Source organism: Carlito syrichta, unplaced genomic scaffold, assembly GCF_000164805.1.
Source record: "Carlito syrichta isolate Samal-C Ts95f unplaced genomic scaffold, Tarsius_syrichta-2.0.1 Scaffold303316, whole genome shotgun sequence".
Classification (NCBI taxonomy): Eukaryota; Metazoa; Chordata; class Mammalia; order Primates; family Tarsiidae; genus Carlito; species Carlito syrichta.
In genome coordinates this window covers 444,813-462,840 of record NW_007247412.1, presented here as the reverse complement: position 1 = coordinate 462,840, position 18,028 = coordinate 444,813, and the positions used below count along the sequence as shown (strand labels likewise).

General features: G+C 54.0%; 1 protein-coding gene across 2 annotated transcripts in view; it reads left to right on the top strand.

Annotated features, from left to right (window-relative positions):
• The window catches only part of SYT6 (synaptotagmin 6), a 55,754-nt gene that overhangs the window by 1,725 nt on the left and 36,001 nt on the right, over positions 1–18,028 (top strand). For both annotated transcript variants that reach the window (XM_021712498.1, XM_008058383.2), the window contains exon 2: positions 841–1,399. In XM_021712498.1, coding sequence (XP_021568173.1) covers positions 841–1,399 — 559 coding nt within the window. The remainder of the gene's footprint in view (positions 1–840; positions 1,400–18,028) is intronic.

Genomic DNA, 18,028 nt, shown 5'->3' with positions numbered 1-18,028 from the left:
TCTGTTGCCCAGACTGGAGTGCAGTAGCATGATCACGGCTCACCGCAGCCTCCAGCTCGTGGGTTCAAGCAATCCTCCTTCCTCAGCCTCCCAAGTAGCTGGGACCACAGGCACGTGCCTCCAAGCCCGACTAATTTCTTGGAATTTTTTTGTAGAGACAGGGTCTTGCTGTGTTGTCCAGGCTGGTCTTAAACTCCTGGTCTTAAGCAATCCTCTTGCCTTGGTCTCCCAAAGCGCTGGGATTACAGGCATGAACCACCACCCCCGGGTACTCTTAAAATCCTCATTTTTATAGCACAGAGAGGTTAAATAACTTGCCCAAGGTCACATAGCTACCAAGTGGCAGAGCCAAAATGAACCTATGCAGTCTGACGCCAAAGCTCATGCTTGTAACCAATCCACTGCCTATCCTATAGCAAATGCTCAATAAATGGCGACGGTAATGGTGATGAAGGGAGTGTCCCATTGAGGGCAAGAAAGGACAGTCCTTCTCCTAACAGCTCTCAAGGTTTAATGAGGGAACCAGGGTCATGTCTACCAGGAAAGAAACCTAGAAAGCGGATAATAGAAAAACAGGAAGAATGATGATAGCAATGGCTGCATTTATTGAGCTTACTATATACCAGGCACTGTGCCAACTACTTTACATGTATTAAGACACAGAATGCTCACCACCACCTTGCACACAAAATGTGTGCAGAGGAAAAGCGGGGTCAAGAGGGAAGAAAGGGAGACTCGGCAAGGGACGGGACGAGCCAGGGCCGCCAGGCTTGTGTCTGCCTGTGCCCCCTGAGCCCTGATTGCCCTCTCCCTGCCCCCTCCTGCCTCTGCCCACCCCAGGCACACGTCCTTCAAGCGCCACCTGCCACGGCAGATGCACGTGTCCAGCGTCGACTACGGCAACGAGCTGCCACCGGCCGCAGAGCAGCCCACCAGCATCGGCCGCATCAAGCCAGAGCTCTACAAGCAGAAGTCAGTGGACGGGGACGACGCCAAGTCTGAGGCCACCAAGAGCTGCGGGAAGATCAACTTCAGCCTACGCTACGACTACGAGAGTGAGACCCTGATCGTACGCATCCTGAAGGCCTTCGACCTCCCTGCCAAGGACTTTTGCGGAAGCTCCGACCCTTATGTCAAGATCTACCTCCTGCCCGACCGCAAGTGCAAGCTGCAGACCCGGGTGCACCGCAAGACCCTGAACCCCACCTTTGACGAGAACTTCCACTTCCCTGTGCCCTACGAGGAGCTGGCTGACCGCAAGCTGCATCTCAGTGTCTTTGACTTCGACCGCTTCTCCCGCCATGACATGATTGGCGAGGTCATCCTGGACAACCTCTTTGAGGCCTCTGACCTGTCCCGGGAAACCTCCATCTGGAAGGACATCCAGTATGCCACGAGTGTGAGTACAGCTTGGCTTCCTTGGCTTCCCGAGGATTTGCAGTTCTGGGCTGGGGGGGGGGTGGCGACAAGTCCTGACACCCTCACTATCTAGAGAGAAAGGGGCCTTTGCCTTTGGGGATATAAAGAAGAAACTGCCCAGTGGCCCAGCCTACCTGGGGGAACCCTGCCTATGTGGATGGGAAGGGAAGGGAATATGTTTCTCTTGCTTCTGATGGCATGCCCTAGGGTGGTTCTTTCTACCTGCTAAGACTCAGGTTGGCCATCTATAAAATTGTATGTCCCTTTGATCATGGGCAGGGATTGGGCCAGGCCCATAGACTGACAGCAGCATCTACTGAGGACAGTGATGTGTATTAGAGGCTTGGAATAGGCAATTGAGAACAGGCTGTGTATCAGTGAGGCTGAGCCAGGCCATGCTGCAGCAACAAACAGTCCCAGGATCTTATGGTTTAAGACAACCGAGGTTTATATCCTGTTCGTGTTACACATGCTTTGCAGCTTGGTTGGGGCCTCTACTCCACCTAGGCCCATCAGAGGCTCCATCTCAATGCAGGCCCCCATGCTAGATATCAGGAAAGAGAGGATGTAGCAAATCGTGCACTCGTTCCTGAAGCTTCCACACAGAAGTGACACATGTCACTTCTACTCACATGTCACCAGTCAAAACAAGACATAAGGCAACTCCTCATATCATAGGGGCAAGGGCAAGGTAATCCTACCAAGAACCCAGAAGGAGAGCAGCAAGTGCCTTGTGAACAGCACGAATGACGACACACAGCAGAGCTCCTTCTGGGTGTTGTCTTCCCAGTGCAGGCTGGGAGATGGCGAGGCCGGCCCAGAAGGAGACCCGGCTCACCCGCACCCGGGGGGTGAATGTTGGACTGGTCACAACCAGCTGGAATTAACCGGGGAAGGTGACCCGGGGCTGCAGCTCAAGCTGGCTTTAAGAGAAGGGAGAGCAGGTTTGGCACGGGGAACTGGAGAAGGCACATCTGGAGCTCTGTGGTCTGGTGTAGATGGCGTGCTGCAATCCGCAGGGTGGAGGAGGCCTCTGGTCACTTCCTGCAGGTGTGGCTGGCATACATCTCTAAGCCCACTCGGGCAGCTGAGAGCCCAGCAGGACGTTTCCACCAAGCCCCTTGCGTGTGGCATCTTGAGAGCTAACTGGTTGAGTGTGTCCCTGGATATTTCCTGCGCTATAGCTCGGTGGCGGGGGAGAGTGAGGTTACTCTGCAGACCTCCCTTTAGATAGTCAAAAGTCAAAGTTTCTGTGTTGGATTTGTGAGGAGACAGGTTGGGAAAATGAGTCCTGCTCTGGTGGGCAAGGGATACAAATCCTGCTCTGTTCAAAGAGAGAAAGCTTGGTGGGCTCCACTTCTGCCCCAGGAGGGGCCTTGGGAACACCCGATTCTCATCGCGAGTGCAGACTTCGACCAGTCCAGCCCGATGTCCCAGTGCCTCCCCCCGCTTTGCTTTCCTGAAATGCCATTGCCAAGAGCAACACACGTAGCCGGCGGCCGGCAGACAGATGGGGCGGGCAGACGGGGCGGATCAGAACAGCAGCTGCGCGCCAGTCCCAGGCCTGGGAGCTCCGCTCTATAAATCACTCTGAGGTCTATATCTGGTGCGATTCTTCCCCCGTGGTCTCCCAAGGCAGTGGCTTCATTGTGGCAACCGCACAGGTAGAGAAAAGCAGCTTGGTCCTCCTCACGGTGAGGCCACAGCCCAGGGAGGGGCGTGAAGGCCAGGGCTGCGGGAAGCAGAGCTCAGCCCAGCCCTCCTGGGAGCCCCCTTTACCCCTGGCCAGAGCCTGGCCCTCCTGTCCGTGTCGGCAGCTCCAGGCATAAGTCCAGCCTCATCCTGGAGTGAGTAGGTGGGGTGTGCCCAAGCACACCCTTACCTGGATGTAGCTTCCCATATCCTAGAACTCTGTGGCTGTCCCTGCCTTTGTCCCCTACCCACTTTCCCAGCCCAGCTACCAAGAAAGGCAAATCAACCAAAGAACACTGGTCCGGCTGGGCTCGGTGGCTCAGCCTGTAATCCCAGCACTTTGGGAGGCAGAGGTAAGTGGATTGCCTGAGCCTGCGGATTCGAGACCCACCCAGGCAATTTGGTGAGACCTTTTATTGTCTCTACAAGAAATAAAAAATTAGCAGGGCATGGTAACGCGTGCCTGTAGTTCCGGCTACTTGGAAGGCTGGGGCAGAAGGATCGCCGGAGCCCAGCAGGTCGAGGCTGCGGTGGCTGGGAGCGGCCACTGCCCTCCAGTCTGGGCGACAGAGGGAGACTCCAACTCAAAAAAAAAAAAAGAACACTGGACAAATCACCATCATTCTCGTCATCCTCAACTAGTATCACTGTAGTCTTCTCCTCTTTCATCTCCTCCTCCTAATCTGATTACAAAGACAAGAAATCCCATGGCTGGGCATGGTGGCTCACACCTGTAATCCCAGTCCTTTGGGAGGCTGAGGCGGGAGGATTGCCTGAGCCCAGGAGTTTGAGTCCAGCCTGGGCAACAGAGCGGGACCTCGTCTCTACAAAGAAATGCAAAAATTAGCCAGGCATGGTGGTGTGCCTCTGTAGTCCCAGCTACTCAGGAGGTCAAGGCTACGGTGAGCCGTGATCATGCCACTGCCCTCAGCCTGGGCGCCAGGGTGAGACGCTGACTTTAGAAAAAGGAAAAGAGTGCCGTGCAGTAGTTGCCAGTGCAAGGCAGCAAATGCTGTCGACTGCTGTGGCTACACAGTCCTTGAAGGTCCTCAGGATGGGGAAACTTCAACTGGGTAGGAAGGACTGGTATCAACAACTGTAGAGGCCAGGAGGAAGGGGGCGCATTCCAGCCAGGAGCAGAGGGCAGCAGGCGCCGGAGTTGCCCGAGCTGCAGAACCGGGGCCATGCTCAGACACCCTGTGTCACTTGCAGTCTGAAGTGAGTGCAATTGAGCCCCCCAGGACCCTCCCCTCCGCAGCTCTCCAGCAGACACGGTCTCAGAGCAGCCTCACCCCCTGGCAGCAAGCACTCAAGCAGAGGCGAGGCAGGGATGCCAGAGGCTGGTGCCGGTGCCTGCTTTGCTGGACCAACTGTAACATTTTGATTATTTGGGGGCCAGGCAGGCTCGAGTCACAGTCCCCGAGGATCAAAGAGCACTCGGTGTATGTGAAATCCCATAAACAGGGGAGTGGGGGATAGCACAGGTGAGCACGGCTGACCAGTTCCAACCCCAGAGCTGCCCCATGGACCTGAGCTCAGGAACACTGGCATGTCCTCTGCCCCAGCCAGGCTGGTCTCTGACAAACATCTGGCATTCCTGCCTCTTGCCTTGGCCCACAAGTTCCCCTAAGCAGGCAGGCCTGGCCCCAGCCTCTCTGCTTGGTGCAAACCAACCTGCTTCTCAGAGTCTTCCATGTTGCCTCCCGGTCTTATAGCAACTGCCCCTCTGTGTCCCCTAGTGATGCACCGAACCGCATTCTGTCTTGTAAAGTCCTCCCAATGGCTCGTGTCCCACGTTTGACTTTCTCCTGTATTTTTCCTCAGGGCTGAACATAGCACATTCTTGTTGAATGACCCAGGGCTTTCTTAATTCAAATACAGCTGTGTATCCATGCCCAAGGAGAGGATTATTAAAGAAGCAGTGAGGGCCAGGTGGGGTTAACCTGGGAAGGCTTCCTGGAGGAGAAGCCCAAGCAGTGTTTTTGAAAATGGGTAGAGCTTGGAGGGGAGAGACCCAGCCTGTGCATTCCCTCAAGTAATGGTTTGTGTCTGGGGTGGCAAAGAGTCAGACCAGGTAGTCTGGACCACAGCAGAGGGTCAGCGAGCTACAGGCTGAGCAGAAGGAAAGGCGCCATGCAAAGGGACTCGGGAGGCTGCTCGGTGGTCACACAATTGCCCTGAATGCTGCCTGCATTGTGCCTCAAGCTTGTATGGAGAGTCAGCTTCAGCCTGGCAGGTGGCACCCTGCGGGTCTCCGGTTCCACCCCTGCCCTGGTGTCTGAGTCGCTTTGAAGTAGCATACCTGAGGCGTTTGTGTGGCTTTCTCACTGAACCCAGAGCTTCAAGGCCAGCAAGGGGAGGCACACATCCGGGGAGTCTGGCTCTTGGCTCACTGCACATCTGAAGCTTCAAGCTCTCGCCTCTCCACCCCTGGCTGTTCCAGAGGAAACCATGGAGACAGCCAGCAGTCGACTGAGGGCCGGGAGGGCACGCCGGGCCTGCAGGGAGACGGAGGCCCCTGGGATTCCCTGGAATTAAGAAACTCAGGCCTGGGGAGACAACTCCAGAGTGCATGGCATCCATTCCAGCCCTGGGCAGGGTTGCCCTGATCTCCCGCTGCCCCTCCTCCCGCCTGGGTTGCCCAAGGGCCCTGGCGGTCTCCCGGGCATTCTCGGGGGTTGCCACTGTCTCTCCAGCCAGAGCGTCTGCTGGCTAAAATTCACCCTGCTGGTCCCTCCCCCCATCTGCCCCGTCTCATTATTTCTATATAAAGCTGTAGATTTATCATGATAATAGAGCCTCCGTCACCGGGTTTGCTAACATCTCTGTAATCTTGTAGTTATTGCTACAGAGGCCTCAGACCCCAGTGCACACAACTATTCCTGGCGCTGTGCCCTCTCCTTCGCTGCGGCAGGAGGTGAAGGCTGTGATTGGGGCCGTGAATACGTGCCGTGCTTGGTGGCGCTCATGGACCTGGCCATCTTCCTGCCTGACCAGGTCCCCGCTCGGTTGGCGTGTGCATGCATGTGTGCGTGTTTGTGAGTGTGTGTGCTGTTTGGGGGGTGTTGGAATGTTCTGTATGCTTCCAGAGACCCTGGACTCAAGGTCTGCAGGGAGGGAGGGAGGCCTTTGGGGTCTCTAGCCTGGGAATGAGCAGAGCTGGGCAGAAAAAGCCAGACCAATTTGTGTTGCGTTCTAGTTTCTGTGCTTTCTAGCTTTGCAACCTTGGGATATTATCTAAAATAGGGCTCAGTTTTTTTTGTTTGTTTGTTTGATTTTTTTTGAGTTGGGGTCTCACTCTGTCGCCCAAGCTGGAGTGCAGTGGCACAATCACGGCTTACCCCGGACTCCACCTCCTGGCCTCAAGTCTCTCCTACCTCAGCCTCATGAGTAGCTGGGGCTACAGGCACGCACCACCACACCCGGCTAATTTTTCTACTTATTGTAGAGGTGAGATCTCGCTGTGTTGCCCAGACTGGTCTTGAACTCCTGGGCTCAAGCAATCCTCCTGCCTCAGCCTTCCAAAGTATTGGGATGATGGGCATTCGTTTTACATGAGATTACGTGGCTCCGTTTTAATATCAGCAAAATGGGAATAATAATGGCGTCTGGCTTCAAGTGGTATTATATGTAGTAAACAAAACAGAGCACACTAGCTACACAGGACCGCACTGTCACAGAGTAGCCTTCTGAGCCCTGTCTACCCAGTGCCTCTCCCACTGGCTTGGCCTGTGGGTCCCTTCTGCGCCCAAGCCTGACCTTCTCCCTCGGCCCAGGCCATCTGTTCTGACTGGCTGTTGGATATTATTATTCCTATTTTATGCCTTGTCTAAGCCATGCCACGTGTTCTCTGTATGAACTTGGAAGTGACTTCCCCTCTCTTGGCTGCCTTTTCCTCTTATTAAGCCATCTCCAAAGTTCTGAGAGTCTCAGCTTCTCCCAGGGAGACGTCCTTGGCTCTCACTTTCACAGAGCTGCCCAATCCCCAGGAATCTGGTCTCCATGGCAGGGGCCCAAACCCCAGCTTGATAAACCCCTGGGCAGGATTTCCAGACATCCCCTCTCTCCTCCCAGAGATATCAGTAAGAGTCAGTCCTCTCTTCAAGCCCCTGGAGAATGTCCTCTTGGAGGTTTCTGCCGTGGAGGCCTACACCAACAACCCTTCTTCCTTCTTTCCCCCTAAGCCACGTTTCTTCAGCTCCCTCCCCGTCTCCTTCCAGATCCCTGTTGACTGGGGCTATGAGGGTTGCTCCTTCCTACTGGGGACCCACTAGGTACCAAGGGCACAGTCTACTTTGTCACATTTCATCCTCACCACAACCCTTAGGATAGCCCCCTATATATAAACAAAGGAGTCAAGGCTTGAGATTAAGTGACGTGCTCCGTGTCACCCAGAGAGGAAGTCCCAGAGCCAAGATTGGACTCCGGCCTTCCATAAAACCCAGGATCCTTGCTCGGCCAGAGGGAAGTGTGGTTACATTGTTCCTTGGGACAGAAAATAGAGACTGAAGTCATGCAGCTCTTCCAAGGAACTCAGAGGAGTGTTTTGTTTTGCTTTTTCTCTGTGGGCTGGTTGGGTACTCTCATTTATTTCAAAATTCGGTCATTTCAGGGAGGAGATTTGGTGCTGACACTCAGATTCCTTTTCCTTTGGCCCAGTGTCCTTCCAGTGAGCACTGGGTTTGACATGTATTTCTCCTTCATTTAACAGCTGTTCATTGAATGCCACCTGTGTGCTGGTCAGTGCCTTGGCTTGGCTGCCAGAAAGGATGGCAAAGAAAGAGCCCTCGTTAGAGTGCCCAGGCTAAGAGGAATGGTAGGGTGGGCTCGATGGCCCTCCATCCCTCAAGCTAAAGTGCCCCACTGGCTGGAGAGCCGAGGGGGCACACCGGGCCTGCCGGGGAGGTGGAGGGAGACCCCTGGAATTCCCCAGAATTAAGAAACTCAGATGAGTTGAGGATGCTTGCAACACCACTGTGCAAGTTTCTCTACTGAAAGCCATGTGCCCAAGGGTTGAGGAGAGACGAAGAAATCAGAGTCAGGTGAGATTGGTCTGGAATGGTTTTTAGGAAAGGAAAGTTTTAGGTCGGGCTTTGACGGCAGTGAAGAACAGAGAGTGACCCCTTCTGAGGTCAAAGGTAGGGGAGTATGTTTCTCTATTTTCTTTGGATTGGGGAAGAATGTAGAATGTAGAGAGAACGTCTCTCACATAAGATTGGGTCTCGACCAGGTATGGTGGCTCACACCTGTAATCCCAGTACTTTGGCCAAGGCAGGATGATTGTTTGAGCCCAGGAGTTCAAGATCAGCCTGGGCAACACGGTGAGACCTCGTCTCTATTAAAAAAAAAAATTTTTTTTTAAATTAGCCAGTTGTTACCGTAATACTGTAATAAAAGGATTGACAGTAGCGGGAAATTGCGATGGGGGAGGGAGGGAGCTGGCATTGACAGTAGTTGAGATCTGCCTGGGGAGGGCGGGGCACACCTCATCAACAAGGGTAACTGCACCATGAATATTTGGATACCTAACCCTGACTTGTACCCCACAATTTTAAAATTTAAAAATAAATAAATAAATAAGCCAGTTGTGGTGACACGTGCCTATAGTCGCAGCTACTTGGGAGGCTGACGCAGAGGGATCGCCTGAGCCCAGGAGGTCGAGGCTGCAGCGAGTAGTGATCCAGCCTGGGCAGCAGAGTGAGACCCCGACTCAAAAAAAATAAAAGGAGATCTCTTTTTTGTGTGTAATAGCTGCGTGCAATGTAACCATTATTTTTTGTTTGTTTGTTTTTTGAGTTGGAGTCTCACTCTGTCACCCAGACTGGAGTGCAGTGGCCGCTCCCGGCCACCGCAGCCTCGACCTGCTGGGCTCCGGCGATCCTTCCGCCTCAGCCTTCCGAGTAGCTGGAACTACAGGCGTGTGCTACCATACCCGGCTGATTTTTTGATTTATTGTAGAGATGAGGTCTCGCTGCCCAGGCGGGTCTCGAACCCCGGGGCTCAGGCAGTCCACTCACCTCAGCCTCCCAAAGGTGCGGGATTGCAGGCTGAGCCACCGAACACTGTAACCATTATGTATCAGGCTGGGAATACAACAGCTTAAACTCCAGTGGGTCCTCAAGGCCCCACAGTCTGATGTGGGGGGCAGGAAAGCACTTCTGTCGTCCTGGGGACACGCAGGTCCTTGCTGGCTCAGCATGTTGAGAGAAGATGGGCCTCCTGAAAGGAAATTTCCTTCCTATCACTTCTCAGCCTTTTGGCTCAGATCAAGTAAAATTTCCTTCCTAGCCAGAAAAAAATGTCTGTTGTATCCTCTCTCACGCCCACATACTCAAGTCGAGCGAGATGCCAGAGTGGCCACAGAAGGCTTTTTCAAGTAGAGCGAAAGAATTGGCTAATTGATCCACCGTAACTCATTAAATCACTCTGGGGTGAAGCCTCCCAAAGGCTCACTGACAGGCAGCCTGATGCCATGCCTTCAAAGCGTCCACCTTGGATCTCAGGCTCCCAGGTCTATCCTGACCGGGAGATGGGCAGGAGCGTGAGGTGCGTGTTGAATCTTTATCCACTAAACATGTCTTCTGGTGGCTCACACCTGTAATCCCAGCACTTTGGGAGGCCGAGGAAGGAGGATAGCTTGAGCCTAGGAGTTCAAGATCAGCCTGGCCGAGACCTCATCTCTACAAAAATAAAAAATTAAAAAATTAAAAAGTGAAAGTCCCTAGAAGAGCGATGGGGCCTCCTTTAACTTCAAAGACTATCTCCAGCTGTCCTTGAAGAAACAAGCCTCTACATATAGCTGCGAGGACATAATCTCTGCCAGCAACTACATGAAACAGGAAGAAGACCCAGGCCTTGGGTGAGAACACAGTCCTGGCTTACACCTGGATTAGATACTGCCAAGACCTGGATTAGAGACTGCCAAGCCGGGTGTGGTGGTGCATGCCTGTAGTCCCAACTACTCGAGAGGCTGAGGCAGAAGGATCGCACCTGAGCCCAGGAGTTAGAGGCTTCGGTGAGCTGTGAACGTGCCACTGGACTCCAGCCTGGGCAACAGAGTGAGACTCCAACTCAAAAACAAACAAACAAACATACAACAAAGAAAAACATGTCTTTAGTGAGTACTCAAGAACATAGTTGGGGTCCAAGAACAACGGGGTACTGAAGGGAAAAACAGAGGCTTTGCGTTCAAGGAGCTTACAGCTGAATGGAGGTTTCAGAGCCAGTAAAATCGAATGAAAGGCACACAGTTATTTAAATTGCTTGCAAAGGAAAAGGGGGAGCTAGCAGTGATTATGGAAGCTGGGAGAGTGAGCGAGTGGGATGGGGAGACAGACAGCAGAGGGAGGATCCAGGAACAAGCACTGGGCTTTGGGGGACGCCCACAGCCGGGGTGAAGGAGGAAGGGGGCGGCCCCAGAGAGGACCCAGGAGGAGACGGACCGAGGAAAGGGAAGGAGGAAGACACGGAGGAGTAGCCCGGGGACTGACCATTCAGCAGCGATCTGTCTGAGCACCTGCTGGGTGGCAAGCCAGTCCTGGGCACTGGGGACGCAGTCATTAACCGAGTCCCTGTCCTCCTGGAGCTGGCGCGCTAAGTGGAGGGAGACAGATGACTCGGGCAAATAGTCTGTCTGAGAGTGATAAACGCCATGGAGAAAATGTTCCAGGGACGTGTGACCGGAGAGTCGGGGCTGGGAGGCTGGGCTGCAGGCAGGATTGCAGGGTCAAACAGCACGGGCAGGGGAGCCCGCCCTCAGCGGATGCCATTTGAGTGGGCCTGAAAGATGGGAAGGAGAGACGCATGCAGATATCTGGAGGAGAAGAGGTCCAGGCAGGGAGAAGGACGATGCCGGGACCCTGAGAAGGGAGGGTGCCCGCCTTGATCAAAGAACAGCAAGTGCCAGTGAGACTGAAACACAGATGGGACTGGGTGCTGGGTGCAGTGGCTCATGCCTGTAATCCCGGGAGTAATTTGGGAGGCCGGGGTGGGAGGATTGCTTGAGCACAAGAGTTTGAGACCATCCTGGGCAACAAAGCGAGACCTCATCTCTACAAAAAATTTAAATGTTAGTGTGGCATAGTGGCGCGTGCCTTTAGTCTCAGCTACTCAAGAGGCTGAGGAGGAAGGATTGCCTGAGCCCAGGAGCTCAAGGCTGCAGTAGCAGTGATCATGTCACTGCACTCCAGCCTGGGCAACAGAGACCCCAACTCAAAAAAAAAAAAAAATTGAGTCCAGGATTGTTGGTTAAAGAAAAAATTTAAGTGGTGTCAGCATATAAATGGTGTTAAAAGCCACAAGACTAGATGAGGTCCCAATGGGAATACGTTCAGATAGAATAGAGAAGAGGAACAGGATGGAGCCCCGGGCATTCTAACATTTGATGTGGGGCCATGAGGCAAATCCAGCAAAGGAGCCTGTGACTAGCAGTGGTGAAATAAGGAGGACGCCGGGAGGTTTCAGTGTCTTGGGAAACCAAAAGAATGTTTTTAGGAGGACAGAGAGAAGGGTCAACTCTATGAGATGCGGTGTCCAATCGAGTCAGACACAGCCTGAGAACTGGCCATTGTATTTGGCATCAAGGAGCTTTTCGCCAGCCTTAATGAGAGCCAAAGTTTTAGTGGAGCCTGACTGGGGGAGATGGTTTGTGGAAACCTGGGGCGTGGGTTGTATTATTTTAGGGGAACTTTCTAGAGGGCTAGCTCCTGAAATGAGACTTAAGGTCTAGGAAGGAAGGTTGGCATGGCAGTGTAATAGCAGGGGTGGGCTATCCTACCTGAGGGAAAAGCTAGGACAGAGGCAAGGGGCAAGGGCCAAGACAAGCTCTTCCATCAGGAATTCACAGCAAGGCTCAGTGTGTCTAGAACTCTGCCTTGAATTCCCTAGTGGTTGGACACTTGAGCGTAGGTCCGAGCCAGGCTTGAAGCAGAGAAGGAGAGCTTTCCAAACGAGGCCAGCAAGGCTGAAATCAGGGTCGCACGGAAGTCCCAGGAAGTGTGAAGGGAGCAAGGCTGCCGGAGCCCATGAAGACTGTTCCCCAGGCACGAAGATGGCCAGCCCTGCCGCCTGTCTGAGCGGCCCGAGGGAGCCCTGGCCGTGGCCCTCCCAACTGCCTGATCCCCTCCATGCTCCTGAGTCAGCAGCCGTCAGTCACCATTGGGCTGCAAGGCTCCCTTGTTTACTTGCTGGACGTTTCCTTTCCCCACTCTCCCCGGGCCCTGCGTTGTCATTCTCATCATTCTCCGCATTGCCCTGCTTTCCTCTCGCACCCCCTTCCTCGGGCCGGTGGGTGGAAGTGCCCAGTGTACCCCCCATTTACTCCCTCACCCTTGCCGGTGCAGAGGGCAGCTGGGTGGACCCTTCTCTTTGGTTTCCTCAATGAAGAGGGAAGGGGAGGAAGAGCCTGGCTGCCTCCCTGGAAGGACTTTCTGGTCAGATGGGAGGATCAAGCCAGAGGCAGCTTTTTCGGCTCCAGAATAATAAAAATGTCAGCTTTAATCTCAGAACTCAGATGCGACAGTGACTGCAAGGAAATTGTTGGGGGTAGGAGAATGCACTGAGGGGTTCCTCCATGCCCAAAGCTCAGATCCTGACTGAGTCTGGTCCCAGGTTCTAAAGCCAATAGGCCCTTGACTTTTCTGGAACTGCCCAAGGAGCCAAGGGTCCTCTAGAAAAAGATTGCTGATGATCCATCAAAACCCCCAAAAAGGGAATGAGGAGAGGTGTGGAGTCAAAGCTCCACCCCAGGCAGCCTTCACCAGGGGCCTCTGTGGTCAGTGCAGGAGTCGGGCCACTCTCTCCCAGAGCTGAGTGACAGCTCACTTGCACCCCAGGTGAGGCCTCCAAGTCCATGAGCTTTTCTTGCTCAGGGGGTGATGAATGTGCATCCACCCTTCCACAGCCAGTCACTAAGGCATTTGGGACCCTGGGGCGAAAGGTTTCTTGTGTCTTGCTGGAAAACAAAGCTAATTGGTCCAGACAGGGCTGTGACCTGGCTGGAAGCAGAGTTGCTCAGCTCTCCTGGCCTTGGGTGTTCTTATTTAAGTTATTTCTAAACTTGGCCTTTCACAATGGGTGTTCCCCTGCAGCTTCAGAGGGAGCGGCCTTATGAGGCTGCCGGAGGCCCAGACAGTGGAGACAGTTCTACTCTCACCCTCGATAAGTCCCCTGGCCTCCAGACAGCCCCCCTGCACCCTCAGGCGAGTTTCCTGAGGGTCCGACTCCTGCTGGCAGCCAGACCATCTTCCCTCCCGCTACAGCGCAGGGCTGGTGGGCAAGCTGACCCGGCCCTGCCCCTGGGCAACGGTGCCCTCGTTAGTATGCTGTGCCTCTCGGCAGCATAAATATCTAATCTTCCCCTTACACGGCGACAAATGGGAAATCATTAGGCAAGAAGCTCATGCATCAACAAAAGCCGATTCCTCCCACGGGCGCACTTCCTGTGCCCACCCCACCTCGCTGGAAGATGATGTGAACTTGCTTGTGGCTCCACCACCTAATAACACGCAGTGACATTTCCTCCTGGAGACCGTTGGGTCACATGGGAAGCAGCAGCCATGCGTCCCCTCTGGTCACTGTCACAGACTGCGAACTCCAGGATTCATCCGAGAGGAAGGGACTGCACTGCGTTTCCCGGATCAGCAGCAAGTTGGAGAGACTCAGGTTATGGGATGTAACTGTCACCAGAATAGCAACAGACCTGGAAGAAATAGAACAGTCCCGGGGGTGGGGAGGTATCCCATTTTCCTATTTTCCTGTGGACCACAGTGTTATACCTTCATGTTTTCTTTTTTTTTCTTTTTTGAGTCGGAGTCTTACTCCGTTGCCCAGACTGGAGTGCGGTGACTGCTCCCGGCCACCGCAGCCTCGACCTGCTGGGCTCCGGAGATCCTTCCGCCTCAGCCTTCCAAGCAGCCGGAACTACAGGCGCGCGCTGCCTCGCCCAGCTCATTTTTTGATTTATTGTAGAGATGAGGTCTCGCCAAGTTGCCCAGGTGGGTCTCGAGCCGGCGGGCTCAGGCAATCCACTCACCTCAGCCTCCCCAAGCGAGGGATTACAGGCTGAGCCACCGAGCCCAGCTGTCTTCATGTTTTCATGGACTTGGGGAAGGTCAGAGCTGGGGAGAGTCTCAGAGGTGATTTGGCCCAATCTCCTCCGGGCACAGATGAGCAAGGTGAGATCAGAGGGGTCACACCACTTCCCCAGGATGGTCCAGCAGGTCAGTGCAAATCAGGACTCCAAACCCAGCTCTCATGAGCGCAGTCTGCACCCTTTCCACTGCCCCTGGGTTTTTATAGGGAGTTCTCGTGCCCTGTTTTTTTTTATTTTATTTTATTTTTAAACCTCATTCCTCCCACGTTTCCTTCTCAGGCCCCGCCCACCCACTGCCATCACCCTGTGAACCTCTCTGTCCTGCAGAGAGGAGGCGAGGGGGAGAACTTGGAGTTCAACCCACGAAGCGTCAAAGAGCCCAGAGCAAAGAGACCACATCCCTTCTGCAAAAAGTTAGTCTCTTGCAAGCAAGGAAATCTGAGACTGGAAATAGGCAAACCACCCAGCAACGTCACAGGAAAACCAAGATGGAAAGAGAGGCCATTTATCAGAGGGCCTCCACCCTGAGCCAACTAACCCTCCACCTAGACCTCCCCATGGTACATAAATATTTGTGTCTTGGAAGAGGAGGGAGACAAGGCAAGCTATGGTGTGTAGGTCATCCTGGTCCAGTGGCTAGCATATTTTTATGGTGCTTTCGTGTCAGCCCTAACACAGAAAAATGTGGTCTGTACAGCAGCCAGCCTCCCCCTCCCTCCCCTAAGCTCCCTGCCAACCCCGAGCCCATCTGGCCCTCATCCCTTCTCATCAGGTGTCCCTTGTAGCCACATTCCCCTCTCATGTCTGAGTTGACACCTACTCATCCTCCATGACTAGTTAACATCTTCCTTTCTAGACAAAGTCCCTGAGACCTTGAAGGCCCCTCCAGGGCTGCACTGAAATCTGGGATGGAGAGCTTTCCGTGGACTCCACTTGGCCTTGGAATGAGGGCATTCAAGTAGGAAGATAGCCCTGGGATGAGAGGGGCCAGGGCAAGAAGTTCAAACCTTCCTCTCTGACCAGCAACGACCTGGTGTTGCCCTCAGTCTTAACTGACCTGAGAAACACCAGTGATTATTTTGAAAGACTGTCACTTTAGAGTTGCTGATGGTCTGGACCTGACACAGCTTAGGTCACCAACATCCTTAACTATGGCACTGGCTTTTGTTTTTGTTTTTGGAGTTGGGGTCTCACTCTGTCACCCAGACTAGAGTTAGAGTGCAGCGGCATGATTATGGCTCACCGCAGCCTCACCTCTTGGATCCAGGCGATCCTTCTGCCTCAGCCTCCTGAGTAGCCAGGACTGCAGGCATGTGCTTAACTAGTTTTTTTATTTCCTGTAGAGACAAGGTCTCACCATGTTGCCTAGGATGGTCTCAAACTCCTGGGCTCAATCAGTCTTCCTGTCTTTGTCTCCTGGGATTATAGAAATGAGCCACTGCCCCCAGCCCCTACAAGGTTTGTTTTGTTTTGTTTTGTTTTTTAGTCAGAGTCTCACTTTGTCACCCAGGCTGGAGTGCAGTGGCACACTTACGGCTACCGCAGCCTCGACTTGCTGGGCTCAGGCGATCCTTCCTCCTCAGCCTTCCAAGCAGCTGGAACTACAGGCCCACACCACCATGCCTGGTTACTCTTTTGATTTACTGTAGCGATGAGATCTTGCCAGTGTGCCCAGGCTGGTCTCGAGCCCCTGGGCTCAGACAATCCTTTCACCTCCACCTCCCAAAGTGCTGGGATTACAGGCGTGAGCCACCGTGCCTGGTGCAACAAGGTTTTTAACTGAATAACTGATCATCTTCTCAGGAACAGTGGGGACTCTGAGACTGTTACATTGCCTACCCTTCACAGAAGGCAACTGTGGTTCTTAATGGCGTTTGTTTTCTCATGTTACCTAAGAACGGCTGCAGCTGTGGCCTTCTGTGGGGCTTGTGGGGCCGTTTCCCTGCACATGGGGGAGGGGCCCCTCCTCGTGGGGGGAGGAGAGAGTTGCCACCTGAGATGGAAAGAGGGAAGCCGCCCTCCACCTCCACCTCTCAGCTCTGCTAGTCAGCTGAGCATGAACCAGCCCGTCCCACCAAAACGAGGCCCGAGGGGGAGGCCCTGGCCGGGTGAGAAGAGTGGATGGGATCTCAGCCAGGAGGGAGGCATGCTGCTAGGAGACCAGAGGTAAACATGGATAGAAGAGAGGATGCCATTTCACAGAACTGGGCCGAGAGCGGCCAAGGGACAACCTGGGGAGGGGCTTGTGCAAGTGTCCGCGTCCTTTGGGGCTCGAGCCCAGTGGCTGGACACTCGGAAGGCATTGTCACGTGCACCGTCTGTGGCTGTTGCCTTTTGTTCATCCTTAGAATTTACAGAGGCTCTTTTGTGCATCGCCAGCCTATTCCAGAGACGCAACAGGAGCCAGGAGCAGGGTTTGGGCCTGCACTGGGGTTGGAGTTTTGTTTTTTTTTTGAGTTGGAGTCTCACTGTCGCCTGGACTGGAGTGCAGTGGCCGCTCCCGGCCACCCCAGCCTCGACCTGCTGGGCTCCGGCGATCCTTCCGCCTCAGCCTTCCGAGTAGCCGGAATTACAGGCACGTGCTACCACGCCCGGCTGATTTTTGGATAAATTGTAGAGATGAGGTCTTGCCAAGTGGCCCGGGCGGGTCTCGAACCCGCAGGCTCAGGCAATCCACTCACCTCAGCCTCCCAAAGTGCGGGATTACAGGCTGAGCCACCGAGCCTGGCTGGGGTTGGAGTCTTAAAGAGAGTGCAGGGACAGAACACGAAGGGACAGCTAGCCCCAAAGGGAGGAAAAAGGGTACAATCCAGCGGGAGAGACAGGGACTACCACCTTGACCGCCTCCTACCCGGGTGGCCTCCTCCAGAGCCCCTCTCTGCGCCGTACTTTGTTGGGATGAAGGTGGCCACCTCATCGTGAGAAGGAGAGAGAAGAGACTGTCCTCTGTCCCAGCCCCCGCAGGCACACGCCAGAACAGCACTGGCTCGGGGCTCCTTCCCTACAGGGCTGAGTGAGTCCATCCGGCCTCAGCCTTCGACTGACTCATATCTCGGTAGTGACACATTGGAGCGTGTGCTAGGAATCGTCCAACTTCCAGAGAGAAAAACAGCTCTGGCAGTGTGTCATAATGACATGACAAGCATTCCCCCTCTCGAGAAGTTGGGGACAGTACTGGCTTTGTGGCTTGAGGTGCCTGCTTGAGAATGGCCTGCCCCAAGTGGTCAGAAGCCGGCTCCGGCTGAGTCACTCCCACAGGGTCCCGGGAGAGCCACGGGGAAGCAGCCCTGCCCAGTGCCTCCCCAGATCAATACCTCAGATGGACCAGCTGAAAGTTAGCTGAGAAGTGAAGAGTGGAAGGGTAGGACGAGGGTACACAGAACAGCCCAGGGCCCTGAAGGGCACTGGAGAAAGAGAAGTGTCATTCAGCAGGACTCAAGCTGTCAAGCCGTCCTGGAAGCCCTATCCGAGGGCAGGCCCCGGGTAGCCATTTTGAAAGTAGAGAGTAGGGCTCAAGGTGACTTTTATGGGGGAATTCATGAGGCCCAACCTTTCTTGTTGCTTCTGGGCCTTTCTGGTAGGTTTGAAGAAGAGGCCGGGGAAAAGGCAACAGTGAATTGTAATTCCAAGTCCTGCTGACAGGGCTTTTTTAAAAAAATCCTATCCAAGACTGGGCAGACACCCAGCTCTCTTTAGGGAGTGAGTTTTCCCCAAGGAAAAATATTCCTCCAACCCTATTTGAAGAATTTTTACCAGAGAAACTCTGGCTGAGCTGATTTCTATTGCATGAGATAGAAAAAAAAAAAAGGAGCCCTCTGCTGCCCA